The sequence below is a fragment of the Calypte anna genome, chromosome 12 (assembly GCF_003957555.1).
Source record: "Calypte anna isolate BGI_N300 chromosome 12, bCalAnn1_v1.p, whole genome shotgun sequence".
NCBI lineage: Eukaryota > Metazoa > Chordata > Aves > Apodiformes > Trochilidae > Calypte > Calypte anna.
In genome coordinates, this window is record NC_044258.1 from 8,511,574 (window position 1) to 8,534,345 (window position 22,772).

The 22,772-nt window shown below is 34.8% G+C and overlaps 1 protein-coding gene across 1 annotated transcript in view; it reads right to left on the minus strand.

The window, feature by feature from the left end:
* The window catches only part of ERC2 (ELKS/RAB6-interacting/CAST family member 2), a 409,582-nt gene that overhangs the window by 125,865 nt on the left and 260,945 nt on the right, over positions 1 to 22,772 (minus strand). The window contains exon 19 of the mRNA XM_030458648.1: positions 12,735 to 12,882. Within this exon, the coding sequence (XP_030314508.1) occupies positions 12,735 to 12,882 (148 nt within the window). The remainder of the gene's footprint in view (positions 1 to 12,734; positions 12,883 to 22,772) is intronic.

The window sequence follows — 22,772 nt, forward strand, 5'->3', positions numbered from 1 at the left end:
TGAGGATCTAAACAAGTGTGTGCTTAAGATCATATAGTTCACCAAGTTTATCCAGAGGCTGCATAATCTTAATGGAATTAAGCTGGATTTAATGAAATCATGTGCAACTGCAGTTGATTTCCATTATGAATCCAGTGCTTCAGGACTGAATTCCATTACCTGAAGGTTAACAGTGCTTGCTCACTAAGGCAGCTCTGTACTTTCTCAAAATAAAATCAGGTTTCATGTCATGACATTATTCTTACACATTCTTTGTAATCTGTTATCATCTGAAAACAAGAATTTGTCATCATTTCCACTGCTGCACAACACAAAAGTTGCTAACTGACATTGAATGCAATTTATAGCTGATTTGTTACTTGGTAAATTACAGCTAATTAAATATTACTGTATTTGGCCATAAAAGTCCTTAAAGTTCACCAAATTACATTTATCACTTGCAGTCTGTTAAAGGATTATAACAGTTTGCATGAAATGAAAACCTCACAATAATGGCATATTTTGCTTCATTTAAAAATTACAAAATATACAATAAATATATACAGAATATATATATATTTTGTATACAAAATTACAAAATATTTAAAATATACAAAATCTATATAATGTAGCCTGTCCCACTTGTATGGCAGAGACAGAAAGTCTTGAAAGTAGCCACAGGGAATGCTGTGTTTCTAAGTAACACTTATCATGACTTCTAAGACTAAAGAATTCATCACAGGCTAAAATGAAAATTAAAATTAAATGCCATGTAAAGTCCATGGGGTATTTTTTTGTTCTGTTTTTTTTTAAATTCTTCAGCAAGTTTGCATTTATTTCAGTTCTGTTGTCTGATCATCATCAAATACTTTCCAAAGATTAAAAAATAACAAGTTCAAGTTCCAGCTCTGGAGTCTCTAAAAAATTTGTTCACTGTCATTTAGTTCCACCCTCCCAGAGCATCTCAAGCTTACTGGAGATCCATGCATCCTGCCTAGGTGCTTTGATAATAATCTGAAGAGTTAGATTAAGCTGCCATCTATAAAGGAGATTCAGGAAAGATTTCATTGCAAATTTTCAGTTGATACTTCTTTTGCTTCAACTTACTGCTATACTTTGAGATTTTTGAGCACTGGTTCACTAATTAACTAGCTGAAGCAAAAGAGATCATTCCAGGGCTATTATTGTTAAAAAGTCTAATCATGAGACTGATCTCAAGATTTTAAATGGAATCACAGTTCTTTAATGAACACATCTTGTGGCAGAATGTGTGCCTGCCAATGGCAGAGGGGCTGGAACTTCAAGGTCTCTTCTAACCCAAGCAATTCTATGATTAAATGAGACAAATTATATCCACCAACAATGGTTTGGCCAGAAGTATTTGTGTCATTTTTTCATAAGCCAAAGAATCTGATAATTGTCTATTGTTTAACAGGACCTTTTGCCAATACCAGAGCTGCATGGAAAAAGTGGATTTCAGTTTTCTTCTAAATACTTTAATCTACTTCAAAGTATTCCAGAGCTTGTGTTACCTATGCCAGTTAATAATTACTTTATTTCTTTAGGCTACTTTTAACAGCACAATACTGGGAATATAACGTTAATGATTTTCAAAAGAAACTATAGTCTTGCCTTCAATTGTTAAAAATATCTGATAATATTCAATTCAGGGGTTTTTGTTGCTTATCCAGTGAGGTTTTAGACATCAAGAAAATTACAATAGGAAAAAAACCTCTAAATTATGAAGACTAAAGCTTTGTAAGTGTTACCCAACAACCAGAAGATAAGAAAACATTGCAGCATGGTAACTAACCAGGATCTCCAGATACTCAGTATCTATCATAATCATAACCCTGTGGGTGTTGGAATGCATCACTATGGAGGAGAGTTATGTTTTACTGAGTGCTTTAATTAGGCTTTTTCTTTTTATAACATTTCTGTAATTTAATCTATTCTTACATTCTCACTCTTAAATGTATTTTAACATGGGGTTTGCTGCTTTGTTTCCCATCCCCCCAAAGAAGACAATAATTGTCCCTGTTAAAATTCCAAGTGAGCTAATAAGCAAGTTTTTCTTTCCTGTTACAGAGTAAGACTTGCCTTGGAAAGTCTGAGAGATAGATGTATGCAGGCTAAAAGTGTACATGATAGCTTACTGAAGGACAGTTTGACTACTCATCATTTAACTTTTTTACCTCATTAAGGATACAACTATTGTATATGAAGTAAAAAACAGTAAAGTTTTAAGCTAGAAACCACAACATTTTTTCTTTTTCCCATCTATATCTAGGTATATATATTAGTCTTAATTCATGTGATGTTTTACATTAAAACCTTACAATTCTTAGAATTTGCAATATGCATGTAAACCAGAACACTTGTTCTTAAGGCCCTCTCTGCCCTCCCCTGTTTCACAGGACAGAGAACAGGGACTAGAAATAGTACTGAGTATTTTCCACGTTTCCACGCAATCCAACCTTCCTCCCAGCTGAAATACAAAAGCAATTTCTGGTCAGATTAGATACTACTCCTATGCAGCAATGAAAAGCAGCTTCTGGTGTAGATCTCCTCAGACACCTGGACCTGATAATTTAGTGTTGAAGATGAGCATGCAAGATTTTTCAAATACTTCAGTTTTTTCTTAATTTGAATACCACTTACCTGGTACTAACAACCAGTACACCTGCTGCTTTGCAAGTTTACAAAGTATGACTGATTTATACTGAAAGAAGTAAGAGCTCACAGTAAGTCTCCCTCTTTGGGACCAGAAGGATGAGAGTCTTAAACACACACCAGCTGGGATGTTTGACACTTGGCAGACTGAGACAGGCAGCATTTCCAAGTGCCAAACAGACACTTATCTGAAGTACTAAGGCCAAATTTCAACTTCCTTGACACTTGTGATTGAGCAAAGTTATCTTGATTTGAACGTGGTCTATCTGACTTTTTAGTTGTGGTTTCTGCATTTAAAGTCTGTGGTTTTGAAGTTTTTTTTTTAAGTTCTGTGAATTAAAAGTATGGCTTGAAGCACAGGAAATATCTTGTAACAATGCAGGGTACTCAGTAATGTATAGGCTAAAGTCATGTTAAAATTATTTGAGTCTTGCTACAAAACTTCATAATTACATAGAAATATGTAAGAGCACAGACACAAAGAAATGAGTTAAAAAGCATAATCAAAGCTCTGAAACAGTAGCTGCCTGAGGACATCTCAGGCCAGGTCCTCGTAAATGCAGACAAGCATGGAAAGCAGGTAAGCTTTCTGGGCTTTTCCTTTTTGATTTTTGTTTCTTTTTTTTTTTTCCTTACAACAGGAAATAACTCATTAAAAAGATATTTCTCCATAAGTATTTAAACCAGACATGAATGAGAAGCTTTGGTCAGATGGACAAGATATTTGAAACTAAAAATCTGTAATTAGTAGCACTGATTGTCTTTCAGCATCTTTACTATCTGAATAGTTACTTTCAGCTGAAATTTCTGCAATTTCATTACCAAGCCTAGCTCTCTCATTTGTATCATGTACAAAATATACCCTAGATTGAAATTACTACATTTTTTTTACTGGATGCATGTTAAAAATTAATAAGAGTTTCAACACACGGATGGCACATCGGAAGATGGACAAAAAGGGAGAGAACATCACAACACTGTCCTGATGTGCTTGATTGAGATACCTTACCTATAAATATGTTTTTGTTTGGCATTATATTGTAGATATGCTTTTATTGACTATGACAACAGCAGAAAAAATTCACACAAAAATGTTGCAATTTTTAAAAATAATTGGCTTCTTAGCACTGTACTTAAGATCAAGTATAAACTATATTTAGATTTATTATCATAGGGTACTTTGTAATAGAACTTACAGACTTATTTGAAAAATGCCCTATAGAGAAAAAAACCTAAACAGCTTTTAGGCTCAGGAGTTCACTCATTTATACAACGGAGATATTAATATTTATAAATTAGAAATTTATAAATGTGTTTTAATATATATTATTTATAAAGTTATAAAAATTATTAATTAGTATTTATATTAATGGAGATATTACTCTTACCTGCAACACCTAATACCCATTTCCATCTATTGAGCCAGACAGATCAAAAATGACAAAAGTTCCACTGTTACTATATTCATTATTTTATATCTGCATTACTTATTTTTTAATTTTCCAGGTTTAGTGGAGTTCAAATGTTTTTCTGAACTGTGCATTACAACAGCTGAATCTACTGAGAGGTTCTAATATAAGTTCACAATGTGAAAAGCATGCCATCAGACATACTGTTAAAAAGGGTGACATCAGACATGGCCATGCTTAAGATATGATAGAAGTTATTCAAGAATGAAAAACTCTGAACAGGGAAGAAGCAGAAACAGATTCTAAAGCAGATCACCAACTACAAACAGCTACAAAGTAGGTAAGGACTTATGGACCAGGTCTTTTTGGCTTCAGTATCTGACTGCTGTAGGCTACAAAGAAAAAATTCCCTCCTCATTGGAAAATGTAAAAATACCATCTGAAAGAACTTGGATTCCTGAGAGCATAAGAAGGATGTCACACCCAGCTATGACTTGGGTCCTTCAACTTTTGTAAAATAAATTTTCAAATCTTAGTGACAATATGTAAAAACCATTGTGTGAGCACTGCCAACATTTCCAGTATTTTTCCAAGAAAGACCATTTTTTCTGAATTAATTAATTTGATCAGGCAAAGACTATTATCTACACTCAAATTTCTCTTTCTTCCCTTGTGCTATTTGAAGCCTGCTGCATTAAGCTATAGGGAGAAGTTCCCACTCTGCCGTTTCACCCCTACATTGAATTTACTGCACTGAATTCACACCTAAACTTCTTGTACTTGGCAAAATTAAGAATTACAGATTAAGATTCAAAAATACAGACTCAATATTCAGATTACAAATTAAGAGAATAAAGCTCAGTGTTAAGACATGCAGAAATATTGCCTTGGGATGTTTCTTCTTGTTAGAAATGTATACATGACAGGGCTTTTTAAGTGAGTAAATTTAAGGCCATTGTACCCATGTGCTGCTTGTGTTAACATCAATGAGATCTGAACAGACACTTAACATCAGACACTAATAGCCCTTTTGCTGCACTTCATGAGAATTTCTAAGGAAAAAAACAACAACTGGATTTTAGTCGTTTGAGGTCAATATATGAAGCATTTATAACATTTATTCTTACCTGTCCAAAATAAAGAGCTTGTGTAGCATAACTGTAAAAAAACAAAGCAAACTCCTAAAACATAAGGGTCTCAAATGATTTCTTTGCTGAAAGTTAGGTGCTTAAAGTTTGAGCAAGACCAATACTATGAGGAAGAGTAAATGTTATAAATAGAAGAGGAAGAAAAATACCAGAGTGGTGAAATTTGTCTGTTTCATGTGAATGGCTTCAGAACATGGATTCGATTTACTGTGCAGTAACATTTAGACTCAACAGTCCCATAAATTTATCTCTGAAGCAGATCTGTTTAAATACTACTAACATCAGCAATAATAACTGTATTCTATGCTCCTATAATATTGCTACCTGTGAAATTCAAGGTAATACAAGACAGTAACATAGTCTGGCAACATTAGAAAGAGAAGCACCAGTGATCAGGAAGAAAACAACACCAAAACACTGCTACTGAGGACAAGTGACAAGTCTACAGGCAGAGTAAGAAAGCAGTGCAAGGCTTTTTTGTTCCCAAGTATGTTAAACATTAGAGGGTTTAAACGCAATAATGCAGAGATGCACAGTGCTGCAATAAAATGTTTTGGGCTGCCAGAATAATCCAATCACAACTTCTAATCCTATTCTTTTTCTCATACAGTAAATGTAAACATTTTCAGTATCATAAAATACACAATACAATACAGCTGAATTAATTAGCAGGGAAAACAGAATTTTAATTTTAATTTCGTTTTGTTATTCTTGTTATATTCTATTTGTTATTATTGTTATATTCTATTTTTTATTCGGTCACCACCTTAATATCTCATTAGCAATATTTCTGATGTACTTAACTAGAACAGTATATGAAATGCAACACAGTGCTTTCAATTCCATTTTATTCCTTTGCTGGTGAAAGAGCTATGTGAAATATTTTCATGTTAATTACTTAAAGTACTTCTATGTATTGCATGCAGGAGAAAACACTGCTAATGATTATTTTGCTGAGAAACTGTGGTTACTTAGATTTTTAAATTCCTTGATTGCTTCACACTCGTTTTGTTTCATTAGCAGTATGTTTATGTGATGAAATATAGAGTAGTGAACTACTAGACTAGAGAAGACTGCCAAACACCAGCTTTGCCTCTGGCCAGAGTGTTCTGTACACCTGCAGTCTTGAAAACACTGGAAAGGTTTCTAATTTCATGTTTTGAGAAGAAAAATAAAATGGTCTCAAGGAGTCAGGAGTCCTTGCATTTAGGCCAACTCCACTTACATTTTTGGCTCTATATCCCAAGCGTGAAAAGAGGCAACTGGGAAATTTTCTAGTAGTATCCAAGTTCAGAATGAATCAGTAACATAGCAGCGTCCTCTGCTCTCACTAGAATCTCTTGAGATGTGCTAAAAAAAGGACTTCAAGCTAATTATTTCATGGATTGCATCCCTACACAATTTTCTCTAAAAATAGCTGTCTCAGAATTCTCAAAAGGAATCTTGGCCAGGGTGACTATAAATATTATGTAATCCTTCAGTAAAGCTCTTGTGGTGATCTAGGATAAAACTCTATTTCTGAAAGGTTTTTTAACCCCTTTACAAAGTTTTATGGTTCTCAAAATATAACATTTGTGTATGAATCAATACAATTTCAGTGGTTCTATTTTTCTGGGAGTGTATTGCTATGCTTCTTATTTATTTAAACCATAAATATTTAACTGACAGATTGCAGCATCAAAATTGCATTTAAATCATTACAACTAAATATGCTCGTGCCTTATGGGAAGGTGTTTGCAACACAAAGGTCATTATTACTACCACTAATTTTACAGGTGGGTGCACTGTGATACAAATAACTTTCCTAGATTATGAAAATACATGCTCAAACTGTAAAAATAAGCCAGCACTTGAGATAAACCCAACCCTTTTTTTCCAGCTTAGAAATAACAGGAATTTTACATAATATCACACAGTCACAATCCATAAAAAGACTGCTTGACTCATTCATATAAATAATATTTTGGTCCTTAATAAATGTACAGCTGTAGCTTCATATTTTAAATAAATCACATATGTTCCCATTGCCTTACAAAGGCAGTATATTTAATTTCTTTAAGACACTTCTTTTGCAGAATGAAGAACTGTGATGGTCTTGGTAGTTTATGATCTGTTTCATGTTCAAAAAGGCCAGAAAAATTAGAACAGGAAAACTGGAGAAAGGCATTCAACTGCAAACTTGGCATAGGAGAATTATTTAATTCATTAAGTCTTTAAACGAGAAAATCCCTGAAATTTGCAATTGAAATGTTTTAAACTTTGTTTTATTCTGTTTTAGTTTAGATTGCTATTGGGACATTCTTTGTCAGTCTGCAGCCACTCTTGAGCAATGGAAACGAGTACATTTGTCAGTGTGCAAAACAGTTATTAAAATAATTGAATAGTTAATGAGAAAAGCATGCAGGTGTCATTTTGATGGTGGGGGTGGGGGAGAGGAAGCTGCATTTGTGAAGTAAATACTTTGCCTCCAAACTGAACAATAACTGACATCACTGTTGTAAGACAAACCACATGAAAAACAAAAGACATTAAATAAGTTTATTATATGGATACACTATTTATGTCTAAGGAGGCAGGATACCCTATTTGTTTAATCTTTGCCAGAATGGCGCCTGTGAGATAATAGCCTGTTACTCCTACATATTGAAAAGATCTTAATTTTCTTTTCATGGTATTTTACATGCTCATTCCCTGTGGCACAATGTTAATATTCTTCTTAAGCAACCCCGAGGAAGTTTACGGGGTGCCAAGAAGCTTCCAGTTGAAATACAAAATAAATCGGGATGCTTCGGGAATCCAGCAGAGTGATTAGAAAAGTTTTTCACAGAGTAAGTCTGTGGTAAAAGCAGCTGCATTTGCATTCAGGCAATTCCATTTCAATGCAAGTCTGCAATACATTACAGCCCAGTGATAGAATCTATTATTCTGGCCTTACTCCAATAACAATAATATTCTATGAGTAAGCTCAATACTTCAGGTTACTCCACGGAGTTTAATAGAACTGACCTCCTGAGCCTTTAAGACATCTACATGCTGTACCCTATCTCTTTAAATATGAAGCAAGCTTTTGATGCCCACAATGACCCATCATGACAGGAGCCACCAAAGCTCTTGTACAGCACTCTGAACAGAAGCAGACAAATTTGCAACCATTTTGATGATTCCATCTAGGTAATTGCCTATAAATGTTACGAAGTATATCCATTAAAACTCCATAAGCCCTTCCCTTAAATGGTGACCCTCAGTGGCCTCATCAGAATTGGCTGAAAAAGCAAGAGTTGGCTCTCTCCTGCTCAAGGAAACATGAAGGAAAAGTATTCACATTTTTTGTGTGAAAAAAATAATTCTGACTCCAGGAAATATACTTTCATCAATATAGTTTTCCAGAGGCAGACAATAAGTAGATATTTCATTAATTCACACACATACCTCTACTCTCTCTCAAGAAACAGCCTTTGTAGCTCTCTCTCAAAAAAAAAAAAAGCCCTTTCTACCTACTTTTTCCTATCAGCAGAGGACATTCTAAGCTACAGTAATTCCACCTAGGACACTGAAGCCATCACTTCAATAGCATTAGCAAACCAGCAAGCATCCTAGGCTTGGAATAAAATGTGCTTTTTTTCCAGGTATTATCCATTGCAATGATCCACAGTACAACAGGATTTGAAATTGCTACAAAGGCAGAGTTGGAGTTTATCAACCACATAGTCTAGAATAACAGTGAAAGAGAAAGCAGCAGACAGAGACAGAAGCAGAAAGAGAGCCTTGGAAGGTTCTGAGATAGAAACTCCCCAGACTGCAAAGAAAAGAAAAAAACAAATCAGACTGTCAGATACATGATGCAACACAAGTGTTGAAGTTTCAAACCAGCTTATTTAGGCCATAGTGATCCACCTGTATGTAAAAGTCGTACAATAGAACTTAATTGAAATACTACTTTCTTCTTCAGACAGTAAAGCTCATGCCCAGTAAAGGTTAATTTCAAATTGCTTCTTGACTAAAATGACAAGTCTTAGAAAAACAAGATGTTATTGGAAGACATACAGGATATAAGGGATATCAGGAGATCAGATGCAGTAAGAAGCTCAACTGCAGCATCACCACATGAATTCTGGATTATCTCAGGAAACTCTAAGGGGCTGTTTCTATGTGAGCTTTGCTGACATCTACAACAGGACATGTAGATTTCCAGGCAAGGTGAAATTATGTTCATGCAAATTTCTAACTTCAGATACAGCTCTGAAACAATGACAAACAATTTTCCTATAGTTTTCTACATGATTTAAGACATAAGCTGTATTAACTGCTGCTTTAAATTACAACTGTCCGTTTTCCAGGTCTAACACAATGGCAAAATAAAAGTCTGGTTCCAAGAACACTTTGCAGAAAAAAATTGGACAACACTGGAAGTAGAGCAGGAATTATTAAAGGAAAACAGAAAAATAAGTGAAGTAAACCACTTCTGAAATGCAGTAGAAAATATTTTTACATTTAATGAAGAAATGTAAAATTGAGGTACCTGTAATAGGAGGGATTTTGTAACAACATAGGACAGACATAACCATATTTTTCATTTTCAGGAGATGCAATATTTGATGTACAAATTAAGAAGGGCATTTCCTCTATGATGTAAATATATCAGAATAAATGAACTGCAGATGCTGAAGGAGAAAAGAGGAGTTTGTTTCCAGCACATTTACTCCTATCATCTGAGGCCTTTTTGTGGAATATGGAAAGCTTATTCTTACTCATGCTCTGCTAATAAGATTTCCAGCTCCAGTGCTTCAGATGCAGCTTTCCCATCACTCACAGAGAGAGCCTTTGTGAGGAGCAACATGGAAAAAAGTAACATAAAAAGAAACTCCTGGGATTCTTTAAGGTCTGCATTTCTCATCCTTTGCTCTGCTGCCTTGATATTTTCTCAGCCTCCTGTAGCCATGAACAGAATGCTTCTTACTTGATTGGATAGGTAGATGCATCCAAAAGCCATTTGGTATTGTGGATACACATGAAGGGAATACAGATTTTTGTCATTGCCCACCATGTTATTTTGCCTGTCCAAGCAAAAATTTATCCTACAGAATATTGAACAGAAGTGAATCTGGGGGCCTAATGCTTAGCTTTATCTAGCAAGACATCTTCTAATACCCATCAATATCTCTCCTTTCATGATCACATTAAGTTGGAGAAGCTGGGCTTTTCTCTTCTCTTTACTTACAGCAGTGTGGCAGCTACGCAAAGGGGGATGGGACAAAGAAAGGCATTTGGGAAAAAATTGATAATGAATCTGATTTTTCACTAGATTTTAATGAATCAGAAATAGGTTGGGAGAGAGCATCTCTCAGAGAAACTAAGGAAGAGGGTGGATATATCACACAGTGTGGAATCAGTCACTTCCCCTCTGCTGCCCAGCACAGGCATAGCAGGGAAGAGTAACACCAACAACTCTTGTGTTGGATCAACATGGGAAAACTTTGGGGTCAACAGTGGCTCTCCCAAAGACACTGAAGAAGTAAGAATGACCTCTACAACCTCTATCAAAAGACAATTCTTAAGTGTAATAAAGAGGTGACCTAGTTAAACCACATTCCTGTTCTTGGTGTCTTTCTTTGTGGTGCCTGAGATAACACAGATTATTTTGGCATCAATTTAATCCTGTTCAATAGCTTTTCTGAAGATCTTTATCACTATAAATAATGGAGGTATTTGAAGTATTTGGTTAAATTTATGAGTTATCCAAACCAATGCCTTTCTAACAGTCCTATTTTGCTGTTCCTTCACTCATTCTGAAGAAAGGTATGAATGTTTTAAACACTTTTCAACGATAGTGAAAAGGAAAAAAAAACCCAACAAAAAAGCCCAAAAAACACCAAAAAAACAAAGCCATGGTTAAAAGAACCCACGCCTCTAATCAACATTTCATAAAAATATCTGTGACGGGTATTATGGAAGATGGCAAAGTAGTATATTCATTTAATCTTCAGTAATAAAAAATAGAGGTGAAAAAAGAAGATAGCTCAAAGAGAAAATAACTGTCTTCTCTTTTCCAAAGAAAATCAGAACAAAATTTCCTGAAATTATTTGGGATGTAACATTGTCTGCTCTGATGTAGCACGAGGGATGAAATACTAAAAAGCATAAAGCACATCTGCCTATTTAGCACATAAAATTTAGATGAAATGTCTCCTGGCCAGCTGACTGACCTGAGACATGAGTGCATCATGGCTAGCACACAGGCATTTGGCTGGAATGTCTGTAATGAGGTCAGCATCTCATGTGGATGGTGCTCAGGTGCTGTTTCCTATTTTTAGAGATCTGTGGGAAAAAGCTAACATTATTAGATGCTTGGGGTCTATTGGAAACTTAGCATAGCAGTAAGGTTTTCCTTAACTTTCTGTTTCTGATTGCATGGAATTCTACAGAATGTAAAGCAGATTCTAAATAAGGACTTAAAACACTGACCATGCAATCTGTCCTAAATTCTATCAACCTGACATTCTCATTCATAAAAGTGGCACAATGCCTAAAAGCAGAGTGGTTACTTTGACCAAGCTATGAAGACCAGAATGATTTTGCTGATGGTATTCTTCTCCAGCAAAAAATCATGGGATTCAGTAATGTCACAGAAAGGAAAACATCAGTAACAGTACCTGCAGATGTGGTCTGAAAACATCTTTCCCAATTTTTTTTTCTATTCTGGAAGAGGGAAGGTGTTTAATTACATGCTACACAGCACAGGTCTTCAGAACCTAGGTTATTTGAACATCCTTTGTCCTCTTTCTAGTGTATCTCTTCTGGTTATGGCCATCACTATCTTTTAAAAATCAGGGGGAGCAACTCCTCCACATTATGCAGATTTTTAAACATTTTAATTAGACAGACAAGAGACCTACATGCTGTTTCTGGTACGTGTGCACTGTGTCTAGTACTGTTATTTTCCTCATTAATAAAGAAGAATGTAAATTTGCTTGTAATAAAATCTTGTTCTAGAATTTGTAGCTACATATTTTTTGTTAAAACCTCAAATGACACATAGTGTTGAAGACAGGATGATTTTCCTTCATTTGAGAATGGATTTTAAGGTTCATCATGATTTCCAGATAACCTGTCAGAAAACCTGAAACCTTCTGAAAACTCATTTCTTTTACAACAGATAAGCTGAAAATAACTGAAATAAATAACTGAACAGGAGAACAATATAACTGAATAACAAATAACTGAACAGGAGAAGGTTAGAAAGATGGCAAGCAGCATCTACTCTCCTCTGTCTGAAATAATGAAGAAGGTTGGGAGCTGCATGAGGTAGGAAAACAGAAAGTGTATTGGCTGCATATAACATGAGCCAAGCAAACATGCAGCTAAATACTTAAACACAGAAAACCAATGCAGAAGCCCTGAATGTCTCCTACCTCTTGTAACTGCTGTCACATCAGACCTGGCTTGAAGGCTTTTAAAATGAGGTTACAATACAACACCACAAATGACTAAAATTGCCATGAAAGTATGAAAATGAATGTCTCCCCACCTGCTGCTTTAACTGATGTACTAATCTGTCCTTTTCTCTTTTAAGAGCCATTACTTCCTCTTGAGTCTTCTTTTTCTTTGAAGCAGACAGTTCAAGCAAGGCAATGTTTGCATCTTTTTCACTAATGGCAGCAAGCAAAGCTTCCTGTCTGAAAAAAATTAAAACAAAAATTGTGATGTATTCATTGAAACAGATCATATATTACTATTCATACTACATGAGATGTTTCATTTAACCACTGGGAGAACAAGCAACTACCTTCTGAACAGTCTTTCAATAGTAAACACCTTCAAGTCTAATCAAATTATGAAATAAACTGATTAGCCAAAATGTGCATTATAGACTTTTCATTATTTAACTATTTTCTGAAACATTTACCTCAATTTATTTTACTACAATCTAAAATATTTCTGTTAAATGTTTTGCTTTCCAAAATATTTTGTATTTATGTTTTTAAATTCACGTTTTCAAATTCTAGAATATCTTACATTAAACTGTTGTGAATTATTCAAATCATACAGACTGAATAATAAAAAGAAAAATGGTACAAGATAAAGCATTTTTGCATTAACTTGGTATCCTATATGCCTTAGAAATTGCTGGACATTGTCTTCACATTTACTTCAATGCTTTCCTACAGATTTATTATTATTCACTGTGTCACCACAAAACTGCAATTCCAGAAGGAAAATATATCATCAAGAAAAGAAGTTCCTTGATCTAATTGTTCATGAGGAATCTTTTCCTTTGGCAACTTGACCCCTCACTGAACATGAGCAAAGGGAAATTTACAGCACAGAGAAACACACAGTATTACAAGAAAGCTAGCATGGGCACATTGTAAATAGTTTGTGAGGACATACAACAAAGGGAATTTTATGAATTCTGATACTTTAAAATGCTCACGTTGGCAAGTCCGTGATCTGCCTTTTATTTTCCTAAAGAAAATAAATATATTCATCTTATGCAAGGCATTCAATGACACACTATGACTTATGAGCCAAGAAAAATGTTAAATATTAATATTTAATAGCTTTTAGAACAGAACACGTTGTAGCCTATGCTTATTTTTCCAGAACAATATAAGACCAATCACTAAAAGTAAATCACTAAGTAATAAATTAACCTTAGATGCCAATTGCTAATAAATGTAAGAATATGAGAACATCATGAGCTTCATACAGTCAAAGTGAGCTAGAAGTTTGGAATTCTCATAGTCCTTTGCCCTGCCAGCAAAAATGTTGAGAAAGCTATTTCATTTTTATTTCAAAGTTCCTAATGTATTAAGGTAAATATTTAAAGGACAATATTTCTGATTGAGTCAAAGAAAAACAACTCATTCATTTCACTCTCAAAGTTATGAGATGGATCAATTTTAGATAAACAATCGTATTTTATTCATACACTTAAGCAGTCTCATTTCTTATTCTGTCTTCTTCATTCTAATCACAGTTAAATGATGTTTAAAAGAGGATGTCATAAGTCTCACAGTCTCAATGTACATGAAAGCTATAAGTTAAAAATAACTGCTGTTTAAAAAAACCAAAACATATCCAGTGGCTGCACATCCAAAATGCTAACCTGAAATGAGATACAGGTATAAACTGTTTTTTATAACACAATGCATAAAGCTTGCTGTGGGGTAATCTTTAAAAGGCTGTGTTGTAGTCAAACACAATATCAATTCCTTAACATTCTCATTCAGATCTTAACGTTTTAATGTACTGAAATAGAAGAAAGCTGATTTGCTATTGTATTCAACAATTCCTTCACCTTGCACAAAGAAGAGAACTTATGCACCATGAAAATCTAAATATGTATTCTTTTGAGTATCTGGCTAAAAGGGAAATTAAAAATTAACACAATTTCCGATTTTTCTCCACAGTACCTTTGACATAAAGTCTTTACTTTTCTGTTTTAGAAATGTGTCCTGACCCTAGATGGGGGCGTTTTTTCAGTCATGACAACATAAGCTTTTAGACTGAAGCACTAGCTACTGGTATTCTCAAAGTTTAAAGCTGAAGAAACAACATATTGCATTAGTACAAAATAGACTCTTCTAAATTAAGTATGATTAGATTAGTTCCACTGCTTATTTGATAACAGACTCTATTAAATTTACAAACTAAATCAGAAGCTTCAGCAATGTTCTAGTGCTTTGCAACAAGGAATACTTTCCAATTTTTAATTTGCATCATGCAACTGTTTTGTTGCTGTTTTGAACATCATAAAAAAAAAAAAAAAAAAAAAAAAAAAAAAAAAAGGTTTCACAATGTTTCTCTGGTTTTCAGAATATGTAAGACAAAGGTTTGCCCTGTCTGCAATTAACACCAGTGGGATTAAATCCTAACCTTTAATTCATAAGAACCATTGAAATCCTAATCTTTAATTCATAGTAATAATTGCTATGCAATAAACTGCACTCTGGAAAGCCAAAACCCACAAGATTTTGCAGACCCTAGCATGCTTTTTCTCATCTGACAGTGTTGAAGGATTATGAGAGCCAACAAGAAGTTATGAGACCATTTTTGCAAGGGAAAGCTAACAAAATCTTTGTTTTCTATTGTCTTGTGGCTCACAGGATTCAGTATATCACTTCTACTATCTTGGGAAAATACTTGGGAAAATCCGTAACCAAACACTTAATTCAGGAAATATTGATTCATAACAAACACTTCCAGGTACATAGTCATGTGAAATAGCTGCTGTCATAAAACTCTGGAAGTTCTCCACTGAGACACTTTAAGAGTTGAATGAAACTCGCAGTGTGCACACAAGTTTGAACGGGCCCCTCGGAATGATTGTCAGTATTTTTTTTTTTTTAATTTTATCTTTATAGTGAACGTAAGTGGCGTTGGGAGGCATTAAATCTACAAATACTAAGAGATAACTGCACAAGGATATAAGAATGGGGGTTTCTACTGAAGCATTTCCACAGCAATGTGGAATGATGAACACACCTACACAGATGGGCAGCTGAATTCAAGCGCAGACTGCCAGTACTCTTGAAGCCACCTGAATGGGAGTCAGCTTCAGGTTAAAAAGCTGTGAAGCCTCATTTATCTGAGAGACAAGGTGTTGGAGCTTGGGCATAGTGCCACACAACAGCTGATGGCTTCCCAACTGGAACTGGCTCAAATACAGCTTCCTTAAGTGTGGGCAGAGCAAGCTGTCTGCACAGACACAGTGCTGGAGTGTGTCAGCATATTATCTGTGTCTGTTATCATGGATAATCTGAACAGTTATAACCTCAAACATATAATCCAGTGGCATTTAAGCAGGCATCTGGGTTAACAAGATGTATATTCTAACAAATGATATGTGTTGGTTGCTTAGATCCTTAGTAAATAGAGGGAAGACAGAGAGAGCCAGCAGTGTTAGTATTATTTTACAGAGTACAAAATAAAGGTGAAGATTTGAGAGAGTATCTAAAGAAACTGAAGTGACCTCCTTTGCTTCTGCATGACCTAGCATACTTCCAGAGTTGTAATTCCTCCACTAATTCCCTAGGATACAGAGGTGGGAAAATACCTTGCCTGTGCTGGTGAGGCATCAGAAGAGATCCAAACCTTTACAAAGGAGCTTGTGGTGACAGAGCCCTACACGATCACAGAACATTTGCTACATACCACACACAGGTTTATCCACATCTGTGCAAGGTGCTCTGCTACACTGCCACTATACTTCAGGTTTCCTATGAAAGAACCAAATCTGTCTAACAGAAGCTATTTATTTCAGTTACCTAGTGACCATTTTTGCAGGAAACATTAGAAATCAGACTGATCACTGGGGAAAAGGTTCACATGACAGCAAACCAGCTGGCAATACCCATTTCCTCACCTACAAACATGAAGCAAACTTTATTTAAAAATGTTAAACAGGTGGCAAGGCCTCTGTCTAAATCTCTCAGGTGAGGGATACTCTGCCACTGAAGCTGGAAACTGAAATTCATCACACATTTCTGTCCAAGGATTTTTGAAAATCTAGACCTGAACTCACACCAAGAATAACACACTATCTGATATATTCTCCAGCTAACATGCTTAAGAGTGTAAGTGTAATTTATAATTCCTAACTATCTACTCTGTCAGGAAAAAAAAAGGGCTATCCAAATACAGTTCTATAGAGATGTTATCACTATCTGCAGCCAAAATGTCTCCTTATTGTTTAATAAATGATGGTAATAAAATACATTTTAAAATTATTTATTAGAGCACTGAAATAAATGACATTCTTTAGCAGTAATATTTATAAAAAGTAATCCCTTTTGCTATTAGTAGTTTTTCCTCTCTTTTTTGGCAAACTAATCTGTTATACAAATAACAGGGTGGTATTTTTAACACCAAGAAAAAAATCACTCAAACTGTACACAGTAAAACCAGATAAACTCACATATTAATAAAATACATTTTAAATCTAACAGCATCTGTTCCATGTTGGTAATTGTTCTGCACATTTTCCTTTGAAATACATAGAGTAATTCCTAGGATTTCCAGTCTGTATATCTTCCACATAATGTTGCTCATTAAAAGGAGAAGAGGGAGAACTTCCCCCTGGAAAAGCAAAACTCATGAAATAGAATTTCTCCCCTGGCAAAGCCTGACTGCATTCTACTACACCACAAAAACAGTGAATGTAACAGTTTCTTGATGAGCATACTTGCAGCTGAGAGATCAGGTCTTAAGGTACTTATGATTCAAGTGAGAACTACCAAGAAACTTGCACAAATAACTTATTATACTTGAAATCACTTTATACTAAAATACAAAAGAAAAGATGAAAGGAACAGCCCCTTCCTAATGGACAGGAATTAATTTATTTACCTAAGTGGTATTCCACCCAAAAATATTCAGGATTCCACTCTTCTTAATGTTTTCTTTAACTACATGGATGATGGACTAGAGAATCTACTTCTCTCATTTCAATTAGACTTGAGACTCTGAGGCTCTTCAAGTGCCATGAAGACAGAAAGAAAAATGTCTTGACAAACCAAAGATGCTGTCTAGAAACCTAAGAAGAACTCCACATTAATGATCTGTTGTGAACAAGGCAAACATCGTACTGTGAAGTATAAACAGAAATAGGCTGCAAGACAGAAGTGATTCTTTTGATCTATGTGACTTCAGGAATATCTCATCTGAAATCCAGTTTGGACAGGACTGTCCACTATGAATGTGGAGACTGCTGAGAGCACAGCAAAAAAGGTGGCCAAAGAAATGACTGATCATAGAAACATAGAATGGTAAGTGCTGGAAGCTGATTTATTCTGTCTCGTTTAAGATTGTAGTCCCTGGAGTTCCTGTCATGATTTATCTACTTCCATCAAATGCCTGCAAGCCTTCCTATGACTGGAAGAAAGGACCTTTTAAGTTTCTACTCCTATAGTAAGAAAGTACACTACAGAACTTGAGAATGGCCAAACTTCTGTGAAAATTTCTATGGCAGCAATAACAGATAAGAATGACTTTATATTGCAAAAGCCATTTCTCCATGATGGTGAAATAGGAAGATGTCTTTCCTTGGGAGGATCTATCAACTTATAATCAGATAATAGACACAGTTTGAGACAAACAAGAAATATAAAATCATAAAACTTTCAGTAAAGTCACTGAAGGTAGTGTTAAAGAAAAAACTGAATTAAAGAAAATATACATAGAATTATGTATGAAAAGAATCATTATGATAAAGATGATACCAAAGCAACTCAATTATAATTATCTAGCATCTGAAAAAATGCAGTCTAACAGATATCTAGCAATACAGACACAGAACATGCATTTGTGAAAGTGTCTTGGATGGAACAAAATTATTCAATATAAAAAGGAAGCCTTAGTATATGAGGAAGAAGATAAGAAAATGTAACAAGAAATAAATCCATGAAAGACTCTGCTGAATGCCAAACTGAAAAAGTATATTGTATACAGTATTCTATCAAACTGCAGCCTAAACAAATGTCAGACAGAATAATTTCTTTAACAAATATGGGCAACAACTGAGAAAAAAGGGTTGTTCACAAGCATATATTTAGTCAAGATTAACTATGGATAAAAAAATGTACTAAGAACAGATTTAATAACCTTAAACTGTCATTCAGCTTGTAGGAGGTATTCAAGATACAGCTAATAAAACACAAAAAATGGTTCTAACCACCCACAAGAAGTTCTCAGCAATATAAAACACTGAAGGATGACCACTAAGATGAATGCTTTCTTTTGAGAGCTGCCTTGCAGTTAACCTTCTTAAAGAGTCTCCCAGAAACCCCTAATCATAATACATTGCATTGCCACTTATCACAGTCAATTTAGAAGTGAACTCTGTAAACACTCCTGCTTTACTCCCCACCTCTGTTAGTCTAAGAATAATTTTCTGAGCTTTAATAAAAGAACTCATGACAACTTTTGGGGAGGTGGGGTGAGTTCTTAGAAGCAGTCCAATCGTAATCCAACTGAATAACAGAATTCCAAGATCAAGATTTATAGAAAAAAGATCTTCTAACAAGAAATTTTACTGCCCTTACTACTTAAGCTGTACTCCACAAAATATAGAAATGCAACTTTAAAAGTCACCATTAAAATTAAATCAAGTTAGAAATGTTTGAACTAGTGATGTACAGCACTCAGCCAGCTTCTCACATTCTAATAGTACTGAAGGAGAAAAAAAAAAAAAAAAAACAAAAACCAGCTCAATCAACTTTTTCCCTTTAATTATTGTTTTCTTTCCCTCATGACCCCCAGTACTCAACCTTAAGTTCAGTAGGAGGTGACTAGAGATAGACAGTGATGAGAGATCCTGTTTGAAACAGCTTCTCTCTGTCACTCCCAAAGCAAATAAATGGTTTGTTAAAACATGCTGTTAATCCATTATGGATGTGCAAGCATCTTAAAAAATAAACTTTAGAATATTATTTGTATTTTAATGCTTTTTCCTTAAAAATAAGACATACTGGTCACAAGCATGAAATTTAAAATCTGTATATTCAACAAAAGCATTGTAAGTCCAAGCTACCTGTGTGACACAGACATGCAAATTCAGTCACTTTTGATTTCAGACAATTATCCTTAAATTGTAAACCTTAGGCTGACAGAAAATTTACATGTCCAAATACATTATCAAATATGTTCTGCAAAAGCCTATAGCTTACTTATTTTAAATGAACAATCATTTTGCACTGTTTTCAAAGAACTTTCAGATACTTTTCAAACACTTTCAGAAGGAAGAAAAAAAAATAAAAAGAAAGCATGAAATAGCACTTTGGGTTGGCCTGGTGCCATTACAGCAAGCACTGAGAACTACTCACACTCCAGAGTCAAAACATCCCAAGAAGCAGAGAGGACTTCTCCATCAGCTGCAGGACGGAGAGGGGGGCACACTATCACACACCCCACCAAGCACTTTTCCTTATATTATGTATCAAATCTCAAATTTCCCATCTTATCAAGACTTCTGACTGAAGCAGCTGTGAGGAGGAGATAGCAAAGCTCCCACTGTGTGAGACAGCAAATTGTCTCTGTATTGCACCTGTAGTAGGTATCTATTTTCATTAGGCTAGAATCAAGGAGAAACAGGAAGAAGCAGCTGTCCCTAATGTGAAATTTCAGACTAAATTTAAAGAAGTAAAATTGAGGACAGGCTTTTTCTATTCCCCCAGTTTCCTTCCCCAGGGTCTTAGTTTGGTGCTTCTTTCCTATGTTTCATTATTCCCACAACCACACCTGTCCTTTCATCCTCCATAACCATATTGTCATTAGATTGACAATTTTAAATTATTCCTGTTAAATTATTTTTCACTTTAATAGCAAATCAGAATGTGCATATAGGTCTTTTGTTAAGCCTCCAGTGTAAAGGTACAACAAGTTCAGAGAGAAATTTTGAAAGGCAAAGAAGGAACTTCATGCACATCTTTTGGGGTTAATATGCAAGAAAGAAGTATTCAAGTACCCTTTGAACTTCTTCTAGCCCTATAACATTGCACTTCGGACGTTCAGATGATTTATGTTTCAGAAATGACAGCTAAGTAAAACAGACCCCCTAAAAAAAGACAGATCCATCTGTGAAATCAATTCCATCATAGTTTCATAGGTCATGCTTCAATAACCACAGCATTATCATTTCATTCAAATGGGCAGCACTGCTCACACATGACTAGATATAATAAGCTTCAGAGAGTGTGAGAAACATAGAGGGGAAAAAAAAAATTCCCAGTGCTGCAAAACACAGATGAAGAACTTAGAAGATGACAGTTATCTCTGGGTTTTGCAGCTTTTTACCAGAATTGATTCCCATTGTTCATTTGACTTTTCATGATTCTCTACAGGAACAAAAGCAAGACGTGGTTAAAGTCTCTTTGGCTGTTTTATGCCATCCCACAGCAAAGGGATGGGGACTGCTGAGAACAAGAACAACGGCACCCAAATGCATGGGATTGTGTTACAGCAGAACACAGCACTGCACAGGGTCCACCTAAGTTAAACAGGAAAACAAAACTATAGGTAATCTGTCATTGTCAGGCTCCTTATCCTTCAACACCGCTTCTTGTGTTTATAGAAGACAAAGATAAAAGTACTTTGCAGGATGAATGGCTTGATCTCTAGAATATAGATCTTGGTAACATTTTTGAACTGCTAAACAAATGTTTAAGCTTGGAAAAAAAGTTACTCTTAAGAGTTAATACCATTTTAATGAATTTGTAGGGAATTCTAAGTATATGAGTCAAAACTGAGATACAAAGACAGAATATTAAAAAGAAATAAAATAAAAAAACCCCACATATCTCGCAACGTTTGTTAAGTGTATGGTGTTCTTCGTTTGAATTTACAACGTATTCCAAATGGCCATTTGTTACAAAGTAGATGGTTATACTGAGAATGAGTGGGGCTCTCTTTCCATGTCTAAGAAACTGTCATGAATAAAATAATCCTTCTGGCAAATAGATAACATAAATAAAAATGAACTAAAATCTATTTTCTTCCTGTCCATTGAAAATTCTAGTAAAACACTGATCTGATTTTGAAAGAACTGAAGGTCCTCTCTCTAATTTTCACGTAGCTGCAATCAGCTGCCCTCTGAAAAACACAAAATAAAGCTCATAAAACCCATGTAGACCACATTGAACTTTAAAGCATTACAACGGGAATAATCAGTTCTATTTTGCAAAAACATGTAGAAATCAATAGTAATATGTATTAGAATTTAAGCCTTGAGCTTTAGAGTATATTAAAAGGCAATTTTAAGAAATAAAATTGAATACTTATGATTAAAAAAACCCACTCTTGTGTGACCACTTGCTAAATAGGGTGTCCGCCAGAAATAAAGTAAACCAGTGTCAGATAATTTCCACTAGCTCCAAATATAGGTTAGAGCCCCCAAATATAAGTCAGAGTACAATTCTGCATGTTAACCTTAAATTGAGAAACCTTGTGGAATTCTGAACACAGACAAACACTCCAAATAGGCTGGTTTAAATTTTTAATTATTCTAGTTTAGATCTGTGAAGTCAGAATCATCATTAACATTACTAACATGATGACATCCATTAATTATTGCTATATTTATGAGTATGTTACAATTTTTACTTAGCTTAATTTGACAGAAACAGGAAATTCTACAAATTCTTACATGTCAAGATTTTTCATTATTTAAAAATATAATGTTTTGTTAAATTTCTTTGGTTTAGAAAGTATTTCTAGGTAGAGAAGAAAGTTAAACATATTGCTACAGACACACAGTTTCTACAGGGGAACTACTGGACATGTATTTATGACCAAATCACAGAAAACTAATCAATAAAACTACTAATTATTGGTGGTAACAGAGAAAAAAGAAAAAAATAGAGCAGAAATGCAGACAGGGCACAGGATGGATTGAGAATAGCGTTAAGGAAAAGGCCGTGGAGATGTCAGTTGATGAGAAGCTCAACATGAGCCAGGAACAAGCACCTACAGCCTAGAAAGCCAACTATGTCCTGGGTAAAGAAAATTAAGATATTTATTCTCAAATGAACATTCTTTTAGGTGTGGGATGTCTCAAGACCTAAATGTC